This window comes from Choloepus didactylus, chromosome 20 (assembly GCF_015220235.1).
Source record: "Choloepus didactylus isolate mChoDid1 chromosome 20, mChoDid1.pri, whole genome shotgun sequence".
Taxonomy (NCBI): Eukaryota; Metazoa; Chordata; class Mammalia; order Pilosa; family Megalonychidae; genus Choloepus; species Choloepus didactylus.
The window spans coordinates 48,725,349-48,743,595 of record NC_051326.1 but is presented as its reverse complement, the minus strand read 5'-3'; the positions used below and the strand labels follow the sequence as shown (position 1 = coordinate 48,743,595).

The following is an 18,247-nucleotide window of genomic DNA, read 5'->3' as shown; positions in this document are numbered from 1 at the left end:
TATATTTTGGTGATAGACTAAATGCAAGGAGTGTTATAAATATTCTCTCTCAAAAACAATAACAACCCTGCATGGTAAGTATTATTCCCCTTTTATGGATGTGGAAATACATGCTTAGAATGACTACGTGAACTAATCAAGGCCATTTATCTATTGTATCTGGCAACCAGAATTTGATACTAAGTGTGTTTGACTCCAAAAACCACATTCTCATCACTGTGCTCTCACACTTAACCATATTGCTTGGTCTTCTATGAGCCAGGCATGCAGTTGGCAGGGAGGGTTTCACACACAATATGGTGTGTATTCCAGAACTCTGAGCCTCTGGGCACAATATAGGACAGGAATTAAGATATTTGCTCTATTCTGCTTCCTGTGGGGAGTTGTTTTCATTCATAGGCTCTGAAACTATTACTACAGCATCACCTACTGCTCCACTTTACTTCTGCTGATGTAAACCACCTCTGTTAAGCTACTCACTAACCCTCCTACTAAGTCCTGCTGGCATTATCTCATTTAATTGTTCACACGGTTGACGATGTAGTTGTTATTGACACCTCCGTTTTATAGAGGAGAAAACTCAAGACTCAAAATGTTGGGTAACTGCTCTAGGTCACATTCCTGGAAGGGTAGATCCAGAATTCATCTCGCATGTATATAATACAAAGTATTATCTTCATTTTTAAGAATTCCTCCTGTTTAATTGGAAATCTATGATCTCAATTACAACAAGTATAATTCTCTGTCACGAGAGGGGAAATGGAAGAAAGGGCTACTAGCGCATTTTATCTCTTCAGTTGTATTTGTTGACTTTGCCTTAAAATATTGCCATTTATTTGCAAGATGTCTTTGCCCTTGTTAAACTGAAAGCTTTACATTAAGCTCAACTTTGTGTTGTCCACAAAGTACCATAAATAAATTCTCTGTTTAATTCAAAAAAGAGGCAGGAAAGGTAAAGGAACACTTACTATGGTACGTACCTTCTCCTACGTTATTATCTCATTTTATCCTTACAGCCAGCCAGGAAAGTAGGTAAATTATTTCTACATTACAACCAAGGAACCGGGGATGTGGAGGGGATGAGAAGCAAGGGCTTGATGCCACTAGGCTGGTGTGCCGCTGAACAGGCTTTGAACCCTAGGTTATCTGGCTCTCTTCCCGTCTTGGAAGTTGCTTTCACATTATGCAAGGGCAGAACCAGATGGCTAACTCTTGCTTCTCTTGCATTTTCATGCACAGTTTTGCAAGGATGTAGAATACCCCATGATCAGTCTGGTGATTCTGAGCTGTGCTGTCTGAAGACCCCACCTGCCAAATGATGCCCTTATGACTAACCCTAGCTCTTCCCACCCACCAGTGCTCTCTGCATTCAAAGATGATGCCCACAGAGCTCTGGCCCACATAAAGCACAGAATACTGGCCAGATTCCAAGCAGAGATTAATACCATCCCCTGCCAGGTTCTACTCCAAGTGCCTTTGTTAAAACAACCAGTGTATAACTGCTGGATGTGGTCAAGGAGCTGGGTCGTGATGGGAAAGAAATCCAGAAATATAAATTCCATGGGAAAGCACATTCATGTAGTGTTTCTTATTTAGGGTATTAAGAAAAAAATTAAATGTTAAAATTTCTTGTTCTTGATATTGAGAAAAAAGTTGATAAAATTAAAATAATATTTTAAAATGAATATGTCAGTTTTTTATCTTGAGCAATTGTGGAAGGAGGAAAATGTAAGAAAGAAAATTAAAAATAGGGGATATGTGGGACTTTGAGAGAAATGGAGAAATAAAAGATACAAATATAAACAATATTCTTACCATCCCCACATAATGAAAAAAAGAGAGAATTGGCAACCAGTAATTCACAAATGGCTGGAAGGTTCCAGTGGTTACGTGAGAGGTGATAGCAATTTGGGGTCCCTAGAAGCATGTCCCCTTTGAGGAGCATAATGTTAATTTGATATCCAGTAGGAGTGGGAGGCTTGAAGGATAACTTAGGCATAAAGGTCTATGGGACATGCCACTCCACTGGTTTATGAAAGAATCTCCAGTATCTGAAAAGTGTTTTCAGGAATTTATTATTTATAGCCCACCTGCTGTCAAAAATAAAATAAAACGAACAAGCAAAAGTTGAAGTAGCCAAAGACTTTCCACATAACACCTTGAATGTAATTGCACACTTAAAATAACTGCTTTCAAAGGAAAGTGGAAGGTGATTCTTTACAGTGCGAAACACTCGGGGTGGTTTAAAATAGTTCTGCAAAGAACTGTGGTATTTCAAGTCCAAGCTTTTCACAAGATATTCAAGATATCCTCTAAAACCTTTCCATCGCCAGCCTCTCTTCCACCTGTAGCCCTCTATTCCCTGTGTCCCATCTATATTTAGATTTTCACAAAGGCATGGTCTTACATGCATGGTACAAGCATCTGCGACTTTGCTTGATCTATTTCCTCTACTTGGAAATTCCATCTTTACCTCATCTACTTGGGAAAGCCCTACCCATCCTTCAAAACCCCCCTCAGGTTGAGCTTTCTGTGAATCTCTTTTCTCTTCCTTTGTGCTCTACTAAGCACATATTTGCTATAGTACCTAAAATTATGGTGTTGCAATTATTGTTTTTTTTTAATCTCCCCTACTATATTTTTAAGTCTGAGAACTAGAATCATAGCTTTGACTCATCTTTATAGTCCATTCCCATTTGAGCGCCTAGCATAGAGAAGGTGTTGTGCTGTTTTTGTTTTGTTTTGTGTAACAAATAGCTACACAATGTCTCTTGATGGTGTTCTGTTAGTGAGTCATAGAATTCACTAATGCCCTCACCTATTGAAGTTCATCGAAAGGTTCTCACATCCCCTAGGATTTTAGTACTGCCTAACTTTATTCTAGACACTGCCCCAGAGAATGTTAAAAGAAAGAAAAAAGGAAAAGAAAAGAAGCAAGTTTGGCATTTCCCAATGTTTGTGTGGTATGTGTTTACGGAGCGGGGAGAGGATGGGACAGGAATCAAACATAAGCTTATGAACTGGGAAAGGTATAAGTTAATCACCACTATAATTTTCCTTATGGCTTCATCAGTAAAGTAGTCAGCTTTTGGGAATAAGTCCTTCTAAAAGGAAAGGTGCAAAAAATAAACGTTGACAAGGGGTGAGGGGGAAAAAAAGCCTTACACACACACACGGCTAGGAAATGGGAAAACCTGAAGTGCAAACATCAGGTTATAGAGTTGAGAATTTTGAGCTGATTGCATCTTAAATCAATAAGCCATTTAGAGTTTCACCTGTGTCCAGACTCAGGATTTCTATATTTACTCAGATTTTGCTTAACCAAAATCCACTGATACTTGACATTGTTGGATGACACTGGGGAAACATACTACATATATGCACTGGCCTTAATATATAGGGATAAAATTTTTTTAAAAAGCTGAATTCAGGGTAGTATTTTTTTTTTTTTTTCAATTCAATTCACTTTAACACATGGATTGTGGGCTGTTACATAGTAAGCAGGTCATTCAGAGAAGCTTAAGAAACTGTACCCATCCTTTGAAGAGTTCATGATATGAAAGAGAAGCAGATATTCAAAAATTAACTTCAATGTTAAATAAGCAATAATAGAAGTATGTCCAGGCAATGGGAAGTGACTAACCTCCCCTTAGGTTGGGAGAGAACTGTTGAAAGATTCAGACAGGAAGAAAGTCTAAGTGACATCTGAAAGAACAAACAGAAGTTTGCCTGGCAAATAGAAGTGGTTCTGGGCAAAGGGAACTGAGTAAAGAACTGCACAGACGCATGAAAAATATTCATGTTTTCTACAGATAGAGAGAGCTTCCTGAAATTTAAAATCCATCCATGACAACAATTCAAATGGGCCAAATGCCACATTATGGCACAACAGTGATTAAGGGGAGCTGCAGTATGTCACTTTCTAAGAAAATCTTGCAGAAGAAGTGGCCGCCATCTCTCCAGCTTTCAGAGGTTCCTCCCCACGGGAAGAAGCATGACTAACCCACACTGTGAGATGGGGAGGGCCTGATGTCTACTCCTTTCCTCTGCTGGAGAGGATTCCTGTGCTCACGTTAGGGTGTGAGGCGCACGATGAGCATCCGCGCAGCCGACTGTAAGCAGCCCAGGTCCAGGCTTGTGGGGAAGGAACAGCTGTCCTCAAATCCACCACCTGTTCCCGATATAGGTTTGCACTTAACAAAGAAAGATGTTTTGATTTTGTTGGATCCCTATCTTTGTTTCCTAATAGGTCTATAAAGGGGTGAGAGTACCTGCTTCACCTTCTAACGTGTGTGCGCAATATATATATATACACACATACATACACATATATATGAAATTGAAATGTAATTGTAAGTGTCAAGATACAGCCTCCCACACATACACAGCTATCTGATTAATGATATAGGTGCTATGCAATTCAGTGGATGAAGGATGTCATCTTTTGAATGATTGGTGCTTAATAAATTGGATATCATATGCACACACACATATATACATTATGTTACAGGGTTGTTATGACACAGTGGTTTATTGCTGTGATTTTTCAGACTCTAATTCAAGAAACAGCATCATCATTTCAAAGATAAGCTATAACTCTTTAAGACCCGAGAACCATAGAATCTTTGAACAAAGGGCTTAAAAGTTGAGATAATAACTAACATTTGTAGAACACATATTGCTTACAAACTATTTCTGCTTCCATTATTGAATTTAAGCTTCTTGACAGTAAACATTATCATCTTTGCCATATGCAGATGAAGAGAAATCAATGATAAAAGAGATGAAGTCAATAGCCCAGTCCAACCAGCGAGTAATTGATGAAGTCTATATAAAACTAGAATCTTGTTTTATATTTCAAAGTATAATATTTTCTTTTATATGATGTTGCCTACAGTTCAGTTGTATAGAACTTTCTCAAGAACATATGTAGGAATTCTTATCATATATGTGCATATGTAAAAAGTGATATAAATTATACATAAAGCACGGGCATAAATTAATACTTATATAATTAGTATTTGTATATTAAAACATATAATTGATAATATTTAAAAATACATAAATTAATAAGTAAGAACATATAATATTGATGTATTCTACAGAGCAAACAGTGGCTAGTGTTTCCTAGATATTGCAAACAGGGCTCCAGAATTTCCCACCTGTTATCAAGGGTGGACAAGTTACTTAAACAAGCAGCACATAAGTTACCTGGCAGTCAAGAAGCTTATATTTTTTAGGATCCCTTTCTCCATCCCATCCCAACCAACATGCTCTTGATTTTTAAGTTATTATTTCTATTATATGTAGACAGATGCCCAAAATAAACATTAAAAACATATTTTTAAATGAATATTCTGGGGACATGGAAATTATGTTCTCAGCTGACTCCTACTGCCTGTAGCAAGGAGAACACAGAAGTAATCCATCTCCCCAGCCCCCCAACTCCAATCCAAGGAGTCACGTATTAAATTATACAATAGTAAACTAAAAACTATAATTGTCTGAGAACTCAGAGTTGAAAACTCTGTTTTGAGGCCAACGACATCTGAAAAGTTTTTTTGGTTTTTTTTTTAACATATCTATTATAGGAAAAGGAAGAGTTGGAAAATCATTTAAATGATGCTACTAAAATATCTTCCCCCCATAAAGGCACATTAATAAATAGCATTTCTGATATCGTAAACTTTATAGAGATCCAAATTATTTTTATATATATATATATATTTTTTTTATTATTATTAGAGAAGTCATAGGTTTGCAGAAAAATCATCCATAAAATACAGTTCCAACATACGATCGTATTATTGGGACCCTGCGTTAGTGTGGCACACATTACAATTGATGAAAGAACATTTTAATAATTGTACTATTAACTATAGTCCATGGTACACATTAAGGTTTACTGTCTTATACAGTCCTATTTTTAAAAAAATTATTATAGTAACATATATACAACCCAACATTTCCCTCTTTTACATTCAAATGTGTAATTCAGTGCTATTATTTAAGTTCACAGTGTTGGTCTACTATCACCACTATCCGTTACCAAAATTTTCCATCATCTCAAATAGAAGCTCTGCATAATTTAAGCATTGACTTCCCATTGTTAATCCCCATCCTGGCACCTGGTAATCTAATTCTAGTTTCTTACTCTATGAATTTGCTTATTGTTATTATTTCATATCAGTGAGTTCATACAATATTTTCCTTATTGAATCTGGCTTATTTCACTTAACATGATGTCTTCAAGTTTCATCCATGTTGTCACATGTATCAGAACTTCATTCCCCTTTATGAAAAATAAAATATGAATAATATTCCAATAATATTCCATATTATGCATGTATTTACACTACAATTTGTTTATCCACTGATCGGTTGATGGACACTTTGGTTGCTTCCATCTTTTGGCAATTGTGAGTAATGCCACTATGAACATTGGTGTGCAAACACCTGTTTGAGTCTCTGATTTGAATTCTTTTGGGTATACACCTCAAAGTAGGATTGCCAGGTCAAATGGTAATTCTATACTTAACTTGTGGAGGAACAGCCAAACTGTCTTCCAAATTGGCTGCACCCTATCTTAGATTCACACCAACAAAAACTATTATTCCAATTTCTCTACATCTGCGCCGATACTTATAATTTTATGATTTTTTTCTAACAGTACTGATTCTAGAGGATGTAAAATGGCATCTCATTGTAGTTTTCCCTGATGGCTAATGATGTTGAACATCTTTTCATGTGCTTTATGGCCATTGGTATATCTTCTTTGGAGAAATGTGTATTAAAGTCTTCTGCCCATTTAAAAAAACTGGGTTGTTTGTTTTTTTGTTGTTAAGTTGAAGGGTTTCTTTCCACATTATTCTGGATATTAAACCCTTATCAGAAATGTAGCTTCCAAATATTTTCTCCCATTGTGTAAGCTATCTCTTTACTTTCATAATAAAGTCCTTTGATGCACAAAAATTTTTCACTTTGATGAGGTCCCATTTTCCTGTTTTTTCATTTGTTCCTTTTGCTGGGTGTAAAGTTTGAGAAACCTTTGCCTAACACAAGGTCCTGATGGTGCTTCCCTATGTTTTCTTCTAGGAGTTTTAAAGTTCCGGTCCTTATAGGTTTTTGGTTGCTGATTCAATAACAAAATTTCTGGATTTTTTAAATCCTGATTTCATGTGTCTATTCTCTAGTCTTGGTTCTTTACTTCGTTCTGCTTGCTTTGGGTTTAGTTTCTTCTTCTTTTTCAGTTTTGAAGTTGGGTCTCTGATTTGAGGTCCTTCGTTTTTTAACTTAAGTATTCAGAGCTAAAAATTTCCCTCACAATGCTGCCTTTGCTGCATTACATAAGTTTTGGTATTTTGTGTTTTCATTTTCATTTGCCTCAAGATATTTTCTAATTTCTCTTGTGGTATCTTTTGACCTGTTAACCAGAATATATTGTTTAATTTCTATATAGTTGTAAATTTCCCATCTCTCCCTCTGTTATTTATCTCTAGCTTCATTCAGTTGTGGCCAGAGAAGAAAAATGGCATGATTTCAATGTTTTTGTATTTATTGATACTTGTTTTGCAACTTAGCTTATGGTATATCCTGGAGAATGATCCAGGTGCACTAAAGAAACTCTAATCTACGGCTGATGTGCAAAGTGCTCCACATATGACTGCTGGATCTAGTTAGTCAACAGCATCATTCAAGTCTTCTATTTCCATATTGATCCCCTGCCTAGATGTTCTATCCATTATTGAAAGTGGTATTGATGTCTCCCACTATTAATGTAAAGAATCATCTATTTCTGCCTTCAAATCTACCAATATTTGCCTCTTATTTTGGGATTCTGTCATTAGGTGCATAAATATTTATAACTGTTATGTCTTCTTGTTGAATTAAGTCCTTTATCATATATGATGACCTCCTTTATCTCTTGTAACCAATTTTGACTTAAAGTCTATTTTACTTGATATTAGTATAGCTACCCCAGCTCTCTCTGGGTTATTATTTGCATGGTATTTTTCCCCCTTCCTTTCATTTTCAACCTACTTATTTCTTTGAATTTAATGTCTCTTGTAAACAGCATACTCTTGGCTCATGTATTTATATCCATTCTGCCAATCTCTGCCTTTTGACTGGTTAGTCCAACTAATTTGCATTTAACTGGTTAAACTGATAACACAGGATTTTCTTCTGCCATTTTGCTACTTTGTCTTTTTAAGTCTTATACCTTTTTTGACCCTCAATTCTTCTGTTAATGCTTACTTTCATATTTATTTGATTTTTTGTGTTGTACCATTTTGAGTCCCTTTTCATTTCTTTCTAAATACATTTTTCATGTATTTTCTTTGTGGTTACCCCAAATTGTTTTTAAAAGAATAAATGTGCATGCATGCATGTAAACACACTCACACATAAAAAGTACAAGTTTATGCAGGAACCTGAGCACTGTTTTTAGGACAAAGGTTAAAAAAACAACAGAGTCAACATGTAAAGCTCTGAGGTGATATTCACTTTCCACATAGTACTTGCTTGAAGTATTGATTATATCATAAAAATAAGAAGCCCAAATGTGATTTTAAAAATCCTTCCTTTCCACTGTTGATAAAATAATTTCATTTCACATATCCAAGGTAGTTAAGAAAATCTTAAGGGAAATCAATCATTAGAAGACATATGCATACATAACATACATATATCATACCCTAATGCAATAAAACTTTAAAAAAAGAATGAATTTAAAAAATCCACCATTTATAAATTTAGGAATTTAAAAGTTAAATTTCAAATAGTGTTTGGCTTAAAGACATAATCAGAGCCAACACCCAAATATTATTTAGAATTTTTAAATCAAAGCAGGAATACACTATATTAAAGTATTAAGAAAGAAAAAGAAAGTGGTAGACCAATATGCATCCATGTTAGGTTCTAGAAGAAAGAAAATAATAGAAAAATAAATCCAAAATAAATAAGAAAGAGACACTGGTGAAATTTTAGAAAAAAAATAGGAAACATACAATAGTACAATAGTACAAGATTTAATTCTTAGAAACATCATAAAGAATTTTGATGTTTGGTAAATCTCAAGCAATCCTAGCTTACGGCAGATGACAAACCTGCCCATCATAAATGAAATAAAAATACATAATCCAACCCAGCCATCATGTAGAAACAAAGCTTAATAGCCAGAAATATTCAAAAGGAAAAAAATATTTTTAGTTTAAAACAATATGTATCAGAAATGGATTATAAACACACTCTGCCCTGAAGTCCTTAAACCCCATAGATACAATTTTTAAAAACTGAATATTAAACATGCTAACTTGATGTTACAAAAAAATGTCTAAGATGTATTGACAACTTTTAAGGCCAGTAAAAGAAGGTCATATGTTAATATGTGTCATCCAGATATACAACATGAAAACAGCCAAATAATAATGGTTTGAGAATATTTTCTGAGCACTTATTACATTGGGCTTTATGCTGAGGTCTTCACCCCTTGGTAGCTTGCATTCCAGCCAGGGGAATAAGAAAGACAAATGCAACTAAAATCAAGCAGTAAGAGCTCAGTGCCACAAGAGTGACTTGGACAGTGATCACTGTGAGCATTTATGCGAGGGAATGGCCACTTCCGGCTGGGCGCAAAGGGCTTCCTTAAGGAAGAGGCGTCCCAGCTGGACACCGAATGCCAGGGGAGCATCTCAGGCCAGGGGAGGATGGGAAGGGAAGAGGCACAGGTGCTGAAAGAGCAAACACAAAGTGCTGGTAATGGTAAGCAGACACAGAGGACACTTAGGAGATGGCTGGAGAGCTCAGCTAGCAAGGGAACAAGACCTTGAAAGTGATGTCACTAAACTTTTCTGAGCATGTGATGTTTTTGGCAGAAAACCATGTGAAGCCTACTCAGAAAGCAGTTCATCCTGTCCTACAGCTGAGGTTGCTTTACTCCCTTTAACTTCTTGTTCCCACCCATCCATACCCTTTCCCCAACATACAACCTGCAGAGTTATTCTACAAACCGCTCTCTGCCTAGGATGCCTCTTCTGATTTTACATAGGCCTTTTTGCTGGGTTCAGGCATCATCACCTCTGAGAACCCTTCTCAACCCGATCCCATCAGGCTGTAGGACTAACTAGTATGACCTGGCATCCCTGCTGCCCCCAAGCACTTAACTTCTACTGGGCATTATTTGTTTATACCTGTATCGTCCTCTAGACTATGCATCTCTGGGGACATGAGCTCTGTCTCCATACCTGAATCCACAATTGCAGGCGAATGCAAACCAAGCCCAGCTCAGGGGTAGGAAGGGGTTGGTGAGTGTGGCTTATGTGGAGTTCTGACCCATCAGTCTGTATTCAGCACAGTCTGCTTTTCCTAACTGGGTTTCCCCTTGTTCTCAAAATCTGTTCCTTATAAATGGCCAGAAGGATGAGTTCCTTCTCTGGGCTTTCTATACATTATCTCCAGTTGGGAGAACTAAAATAATTGTCCAGCTGGTAAGGGGTGATTTCCGGTATCAGATCCACATCTGCCTAATTACAAAGCACTTGCTCTAAACCGTGATCATGTACCTAGCACCCTAATTCTGACATGTGCATTGTGTCAAAGTTCCTGTGGACAGCGTCTTGCCTTGGTCTTGCCAATCATCTCTCAGGTTAGAGACCTTCTCCTGCTCTAAATCCTACCCAGCTGACTGATCATTTTCACTTCAACTCAGGTTGGGGATAGGAGGGAAGACACAAAGAGAAGTAAGATTCAGGACACATTTTGGAGGTAGAAAAAATAATACTTGTTTTTGTACCAAATTTAAGTGGGTAACGGATTTGGAGAAATCAAGGATGACTTAAAATACTTGACTTAAGCAATTAGGTGAATACAGTGCCGTTTTCTGAGTTTACAAAGACAGCAATGATTTATAAACACTCATCTGGAGAAAGGGTAGTGTTGGTGGGAATAAAAAAATTCTGCTTTGCCATGTTTGAGATGTCTACCATGGAGATGTCAAACGATCAGTGGATATAAGGGTATGGAGCCCAGATGAGTAGTGAAGAGGCACAAATAGTCTACACGACTCCTTCATGATGGGTATCAAATTATGTTCATATCAAACTAACATGAGAAGATTAAGAAAATCTAAAAATAAGAAAAAATACCTGTTATTGCAAGCTCCTGTGATAAGTCTGTATTTGCTTGCTAGGCAAGAATTTGGACATTTTGGTGGTAACATGTAAGGCAGGCATCCAGATATATTTGCAATTGTATTCAGTAGATCTTCTGATAAAGCATCTGAGAAAAAATAAACCAGAAACACTCTGTGGTAGTTTGAAGCTGTATGCACCCCAGAAAAACATGTTCTTAAATTTTATCCATTCCTGTGGATGTGAACCTATTGTAAATAAAACCTTCTGATGAGGTTACTTCAGTTAAGTTGTGGCCCACCTCACTCAGGATAGGTCTTAATCCTATTACTGGAAACTTTTATAAGCAGAGTGAAATTCAGACACACACACACAGAGCAAGTCACAGGAAACAAGAAGCTTCTGAAATTCAGTGGAACCCAGAAAAGAAGTGAGAGACCAGGAGGCACCACCATGTGCCTTTCCATATGACAAACTAAGGACCAAGAATCTACAGCAGCCAGCCCCAGGATGCCACAGTCTTCAGGAAGAAAGCATCGCCAGGTTGCTGCCTTGATTTGGGCGTTCTTTTAGCCTCAAAACCATGAGCAAATAAATTCCCACTTTTATGCCGAATTGTTGTATGAGCTATTTGCTTGATCAGCCCAGGAAACTAAAACACACTCTATTTTTAATAACCAATCTACCTAATAAAGTAAATTTTCTCAAAAAGTTGTTCCAACATATGACTTGGAATCAGCTTATCAAGTCAAATTAATTGATAAATTTAATGGTAGCTTTTCTAGAACAATTGAGTGGACAGATCTGATTCCTTTATTTAGCCTACCAACCATGTATAAGTTGAAGCATATGAAATTGCTACTTATACAAGTCAAAAATGGACAAAACTGGCAATTCCAGATGGTTCAACCTACTGCTGTGAAGAGATGTTTTGGATACTTCTTGTAAAAATGGCTGTGGCACCAAAGCACATCTCGTCTCTGTTGTGCAGATTACAACTTACTGAAACTCATTCATCAATTCTGTATTAAGTGCCACTGTGTGCCCATAATACTGTCTTACATACCTGAAATGTAAGTCACAACCCTTATTCTAAATGTCTTTATAGTTGAGTTGGAGACACTTATAAGCCAAATAAACAATAGAAAAAGCTATTTTCTTGTGTGTATGTGTGTTGTGCATTAATTGTAATACATTATAACTGTCTTCAGATGCACGAAACCTAAGTAATCCTATTGGGGAAAATTTTCCTTCTCCCTTTTAACCAATTGCCCTCTCATTTAATTCCCTTGAGCTTCCTTACTGATAGGAATATGAGTTTTCAAAAAATGTATTTTAGCTTTGTGATCTTTTCGGAAAATCAATTCTAAGAGCTCTGAGCCTCCAGAGAGATATGCAAACAAGCTACTTCTCGGAGTCATCACTTATTCTTAGTTGGCACATCTCCAGTGTGAAGGAACTGACTTGGTCCTCACCCATAACTACTGCACAGCTGAGACATGTGTGTCTAGCAATGGTTCCAACTCGTCAGACAGCAGTGAATACATGATATTTATCCCCCCGCCCCCCCCCCCACAAAAAAACTTCCTGGTTAGGTTTCTTAATTGTGTTCAATGTTCATCCACAAAATCCTTAATGCTTCCTCCTTATTGATTTTGAATTCCCTGCTCATAAATCTTTTCAGATTAGGCCCCAGAAAGCCATCTCTTTTATTTTTTAGCCAATTCTGTCACTATTTATATGTCATTCAGCAAATCAAAGCAAGGGCTATTTTGTTATCTATTAGTAGAAGTCATGATTGCTTCCTTCCCTGAGATGATTTATATGTCTTAGATGATCCCATAAAGCTTTGATTAAGCAGACCCAGTGAAATCAAGATAGTCACTAGGAAAAAACTGGGAAAAAATGCATTCCATTTTCATATTTGAGAGAAACACAACAAGCTTTTTAATAATTAAGTTTCACTAAACAATCTAAGTGGGAATGACGCTTCGGAAATGGTTAAATAGATCTTTGACTACAATTTGCATTCAGTTAATGAATGCATTACTTTAAAATATGAGTACAAATACTTGAAAACAGAAAAATGCTCATGCATATGCTCACATATAATAAGTAATAACCAGTAAAAAAGAGGACCATATGATCATAGCTAATTAAAAAAAAAAAAAAAACAATCTGAAGAAACAGCCCAGAAGGAGAGACATCAATGTTTAATAGTAGTTATTAGTAGGTGATGCAGTGATAGAGCCTCTTTGTATCCTTTTACTTTTCTGTCACTCTAAATTTTCTAAACGGGCTATGTTTATAATGGAAATAATAGAAAACATCTTAAGTTACAGTGCTCTTAAATTATGCTTTATGGCCTGGACTATAACTCATCTGTCTGATCTCTCCAATTGCCAACCTCCACCAACCCAGGAGATGATAACTGAGATTCTAAAGTGAGGATCAGAAGACCTACAATATTTGCTAACACCAGAGATAATTTCATTTGGAGTCCTAGCTTATACTATGACAGGAAAGTGGACCAAGAGTCCGTAGAAATATTTTTCAATCACATGATTTGAAACAAAAACTCTTTCAAATGAATCTTCAGTTGTCAGAAAATCAATTAAACTTAACTGTCCTCTAAGGTAATGAACAACAAATTAATCTTAGATAATTAGGAGGAAGAATTCAAAGACTAAGTGGCTCATGGCACAGCACTGAAAACAGCGGTTCATTTAAAAAAAAAATCTTGCTTTCTGGTTCTCTACCATAGAAGCTACAAATGTGCCTTACATTTAAAATCATTATCATCTTAATATCTTATATTATGGTCACAATGTTGTGCTAACATTATCACTACCCATTACTCCAAACAGAAACTCTGTAGCACAACATTGTGAATGCAATTAACAGCACTGAAATATATATTTGAATGTGGTTAAAAGGAGAAAATTTAGGTTGTGTATATGCTACTAGAATGAAAATATTTTAAAAAATTGGACTGTACATTGCAAACATTGAACCCTAATGTAAACTACAGACTATAGTTATTAGTAAAATTATAGTAATATTATTTCTTTAATTGTAACAAATATATCACACTTATGCAAGGTGTCAGTAATAGGGCAGTTATAGGGGAGCCATATTTTTCTGCATGATTTTTCTGTAAACCTCCACTTCTCTAATTAAAAAATTTGAAAAAAAATCTTATATTTACAGAGTACTTTAGATCTAATGTGACTTAATCCTCACTCTTATTTTGTTCTGCCAATGGCCATCAGAGTGAGCAGGACCAGAGATATCTTTCCCATTTTAGAGATAAGGAAATTGGTTCTTAAAGGGCTTTAGTAACTCCACCAAGGCACTGGCTTCTTCCCACAATAATATGCTGCTTACCACATAAATATGTTTCCTCAGAGAACTTATATCAATGAGCTGTCCAAATTTTAATTAGGTGGGGAAACCACAGAAAATTTCCAAAATTATTTCATACCATGGAGTTTTGCTTATTGAGCTACTTTTCCAAATTTGATTGGAATAGCAGAGAAGGAATTCTTTCTCAGTCTGACAAAAAGAAAACATTGCAACTTTTTGGCAAGAATTTTTAAAAAATTGCTGCTTTTGTGCTGTGAGGGAGCACGAACTACACTCCTGTTTGGTGTTAGGTACGAAAACATCTCTGCTTCAACCCCACCCCTGGCCTCTGAACAAAGTCAACCCTTCGTTGGAAGGTGGCATTACATCTCTGCCAACGGGGAGCTGTCACTCCCCAGGGTGGGGAGAGAGGCACACGAGAGGCATGCTTACCAGTCGGGAGCTGCGATTGTTTAAGATTCAGGTAAACTTTTCTTTTCATCATTTGTACTGAAGTTTCCATTATCTCTGCTGCTCGGGATATAGCTCGGCTAGTCGGCTCAGGGAGTTTGGAAAAAGACAGAAGCTGGGCCGGGGAATTTATTTCCCTTTTCTTCAGGTTTCTATGGTAATAAAAAGGAAATATGAAATGGATCATTCTTTTATTGTAGTTTTCATAATTAATTATTTTTTTAATTAATTAAACAGACATTTATTGAGTAATACTATGTACCAGACAGTATGCTGGGCACTACGGGGTACCCAAAAATAAAACAGATTCAGATCTTGTCCACAGGAGTCAGATAATTTGGTAAAAAAAAAAAAAAACAGAAGAAATGAATATAAATAACAGATCACTACTGAAAGGTAAAAATGACCTGGAATTGTCATTTCTAAAATTTCATATCCATACTCATATGTTGTGCGAGGTGAACCGTGGGAGGAGGGAAGAGACACAAACTGATATAGTATAACTTCACAGATGAGAATTTATTGAATTACAAAACTACAAACATTTATTATCAATGATACAATAGATGAAGGTAAAGCGGTCTGTCCAGCAGACAAAGAAAAGGAAAAGGAAAACTCACCAGGCTGGGGAAAGCCCCCACACCTGATACTACTGGCTGCGGATGTCCCAGTTCTTCAGCCGATCAGAGTCCCAGCTGGTACATGGTCCCAAGCAGAATGTCCCCTCCTGGGTGAGATCTCCATCTTTTCCTGAGACTCGGGCCAGTATTTATGGCAGTTTGTCCAGGAGTAGAAGTACTTTGCTGTACGTCTCAAGGAAGGGCTAATTCCTTGGGATGATCACAAAGCCTTCCTTATCTTAGTTTCACCTGCACATCTGCAGCGGGGGAACCTACCCCTCGGCAGAGACACAGGTGATCTATTAATTATTATCGAAACTCTGGGGTAAACTCTGTTAGGATTCAGCAACTTCCTTTGTTATACTTATTTTTGGTTCTCATTTCCTTATAGACAGGCTGGCACCTGCTGTCACACAAGGCAGCTATTTGCTTATGGTTCATGTTGGTTTGATTCACACATTACAGCTTCCTACAATTTCTAACATCATATGAATATTGTAACATTTTTGTAATATAGGCATTCTCATAAAAATTCCAGTTAGCTTTTATTTATTTTCCAGCCAACAAAATGGAAGTTCTGAGAGCACAGACTTCTCCAAGTCACATGCCCAACAAATGCAATGGTTGTGACTTAACTCTAAATTCTATATCTTTTCCATTACAATTCAATGAATCAATTAACCACAGGAGCAAAATGTGGCAATGAAGCTGTTTATGGTTGTGCCATTTTAAATGGACTGAAAAACAAAAATAAAAAACACACCCAAAATACCTAACAGTAAGTGAAACCCTGTGAGGCTTGCCACCAAAGTTTCTGCTCCCTTGCTGGCATTTGCCTGTTTTTTCACAAAGATCCCTGGCCTTGCAGATCCTCAGCAGCTCCAATCCAGGGGTCCTTTCAAGGTTCACCACCCACCAATGTTTCAGGGCCCAGGGGTATCTGGAAGAGCACAACAGACATGACACCTTCAACGAGGCGATCCATCACCGTGCTAGTGGCCCAGAGCTACTACAGAATGGGATTTACTCAGTCCCATAGGACCCCTCTTGTTGGGCCACTGTAGCCTCACATTGTTCTTGGAGGAGTGGCTGAAGTAGACCAAAGTTTGGAGGATGACGAGGCTACCTTTGGAAAGAAAGATCGTGACAGTCAAGGCCTGAGACTGACAGAACACAGCACTGCTTCTGCTCCAGACACTTGCTGCCATAGTGCTGCCCTCGCTGTTTCCCCTACAGAGCTGAGGGTCCCGCAAAGTGAGGGGCCCACACAGCCTGAGGGGACCACAGCAGACATGCACGTGGTAAGGGTCTGGCAGAATTCGGGAGCTGACAGGAAAGCTCCCTAACTGCTGCTTCTCAGATTTGTGGCTCATTGTGGCTTTGGGGAAAAGCAATCTAATTTCTTTTTTCAGTTGTTCTCTTGCCATAGTGAAATGGATTGTTTATATTTTTCATTTGTAACAATAGCCAAAAATATACAGGGCTTACTGGGTGAAAATAATGTGCCAGGTGCTGTCCTGCTGTCCTAAACACTTATTTTTATTACTTCATATCTTCAGTTACCACTCTCAAAATCCTTAAAAGTTCTGTAATTATGCTTGTTTTACAGATAAGGAAATCAATTAATTGACACTTAAGTAGCTTTCATTAGGTTGACAGTAATGAGTGATGGAGGCAATATTAAGATACAAAATTATATGTATATAATGTATATATACATAATTTCTCTATAGCATATATAGATATGATATATAGCTTAGAATATGAAAGCTACATTTGAGAACTGCCAACAGATTTATTTAAAAATACTATGAAATCAAGAAATTTGAGGGGACTGAGATTTTACATTACTCATAAATGAACACATTAGTCTGCCACATTTTCATGGATGCTGGAAGAAGACATGAGATCCCTGGATCCAAGACCAAGGGCTTTATTACTCACAGCAAGAGCAGTAGCCAGAGTAAACGTATTATACAGGTTCCTTGAGAAGCACATGGTAGATGGAATAATGGCTCCACAAAGATGTCTACATCCTAATTCCCAAGACCTGGGAAGATGTTAGGTCACATAGCAAAGGGGATTTAAGTTTGCAGATGGAAACATGTTAATTAATCAGCTGACTGGTAGATGGGGAGATTATTTTAGATTATCCAGACGAGCTCAATGTAATCCCAAGGGTTCTGAAAAGTGGAAGAGGGAAGCAGAAGAGGTAGATGTGACTATAGAAGAGTGGTCAGAGAGATGCAAAACATCGCTGGTCTTGAAGAAAGAGGAAGGAGCCATAGCTAAGGAATGCAGGCAGCTTCTAGACACTGGAAAAAGCAAGGAAAGAAATTGTTTCCTCAGCCGTCCAGAAGGAACACAGGCTGGCTGACACCTTGATTTTAGCTCTCTGAGACCCTTGCTGGACTTCTAATCTACTAGCCTGTAAAATAACAAATCTGCTTTGTTTTAAGACACTGAATTTGTAGTAATTTGTGACAACAGCCATAGAAAACTAATATACGCAGTTCCCACAGAGAGACACCAGGTAGGCAGTTGATGTCTCTACATGTGGGGAGTTAAGCCACAGAAGAGGAACCCCAAGTTTAGGGAACATGAATCTTATAATAGTCAATAAAGCAAACTAACCTTTATCCCAGAAGGAGATATTAACTTTATTATTTCAGACAATAAACA

The 18,247-nt window shown here is 37.2% G+C and overlaps 1 protein-coding gene across 3 annotated transcripts in view; it reads right to left on the bottom strand.

The window, feature by feature from the left end:
• TPO (thyroid peroxidase) overlaps positions 1-18,247 on the bottom strand; it is a 123,227-nt gene that overhangs the window by 82,118 nt on the left and 22,862 nt on the right. For all 3 annotated transcript variants that reach the window (XM_037812974.1, XM_037812972.1, XM_037812973.1), the window contains exons 5-6: positions 14,928-15,097; positions 11,145-11,277 (exon numbers count right to left, since the gene is read on the bottom strand). In XM_037812974.1, coding sequence (XP_037668902.1) covers positions 11,145-11,277; positions 14,928-15,097 — 303 coding nt within the window. The remainder of the gene's footprint in view (positions 1-11,144; positions 11,278-14,927; positions 15,098-18,247) is intronic.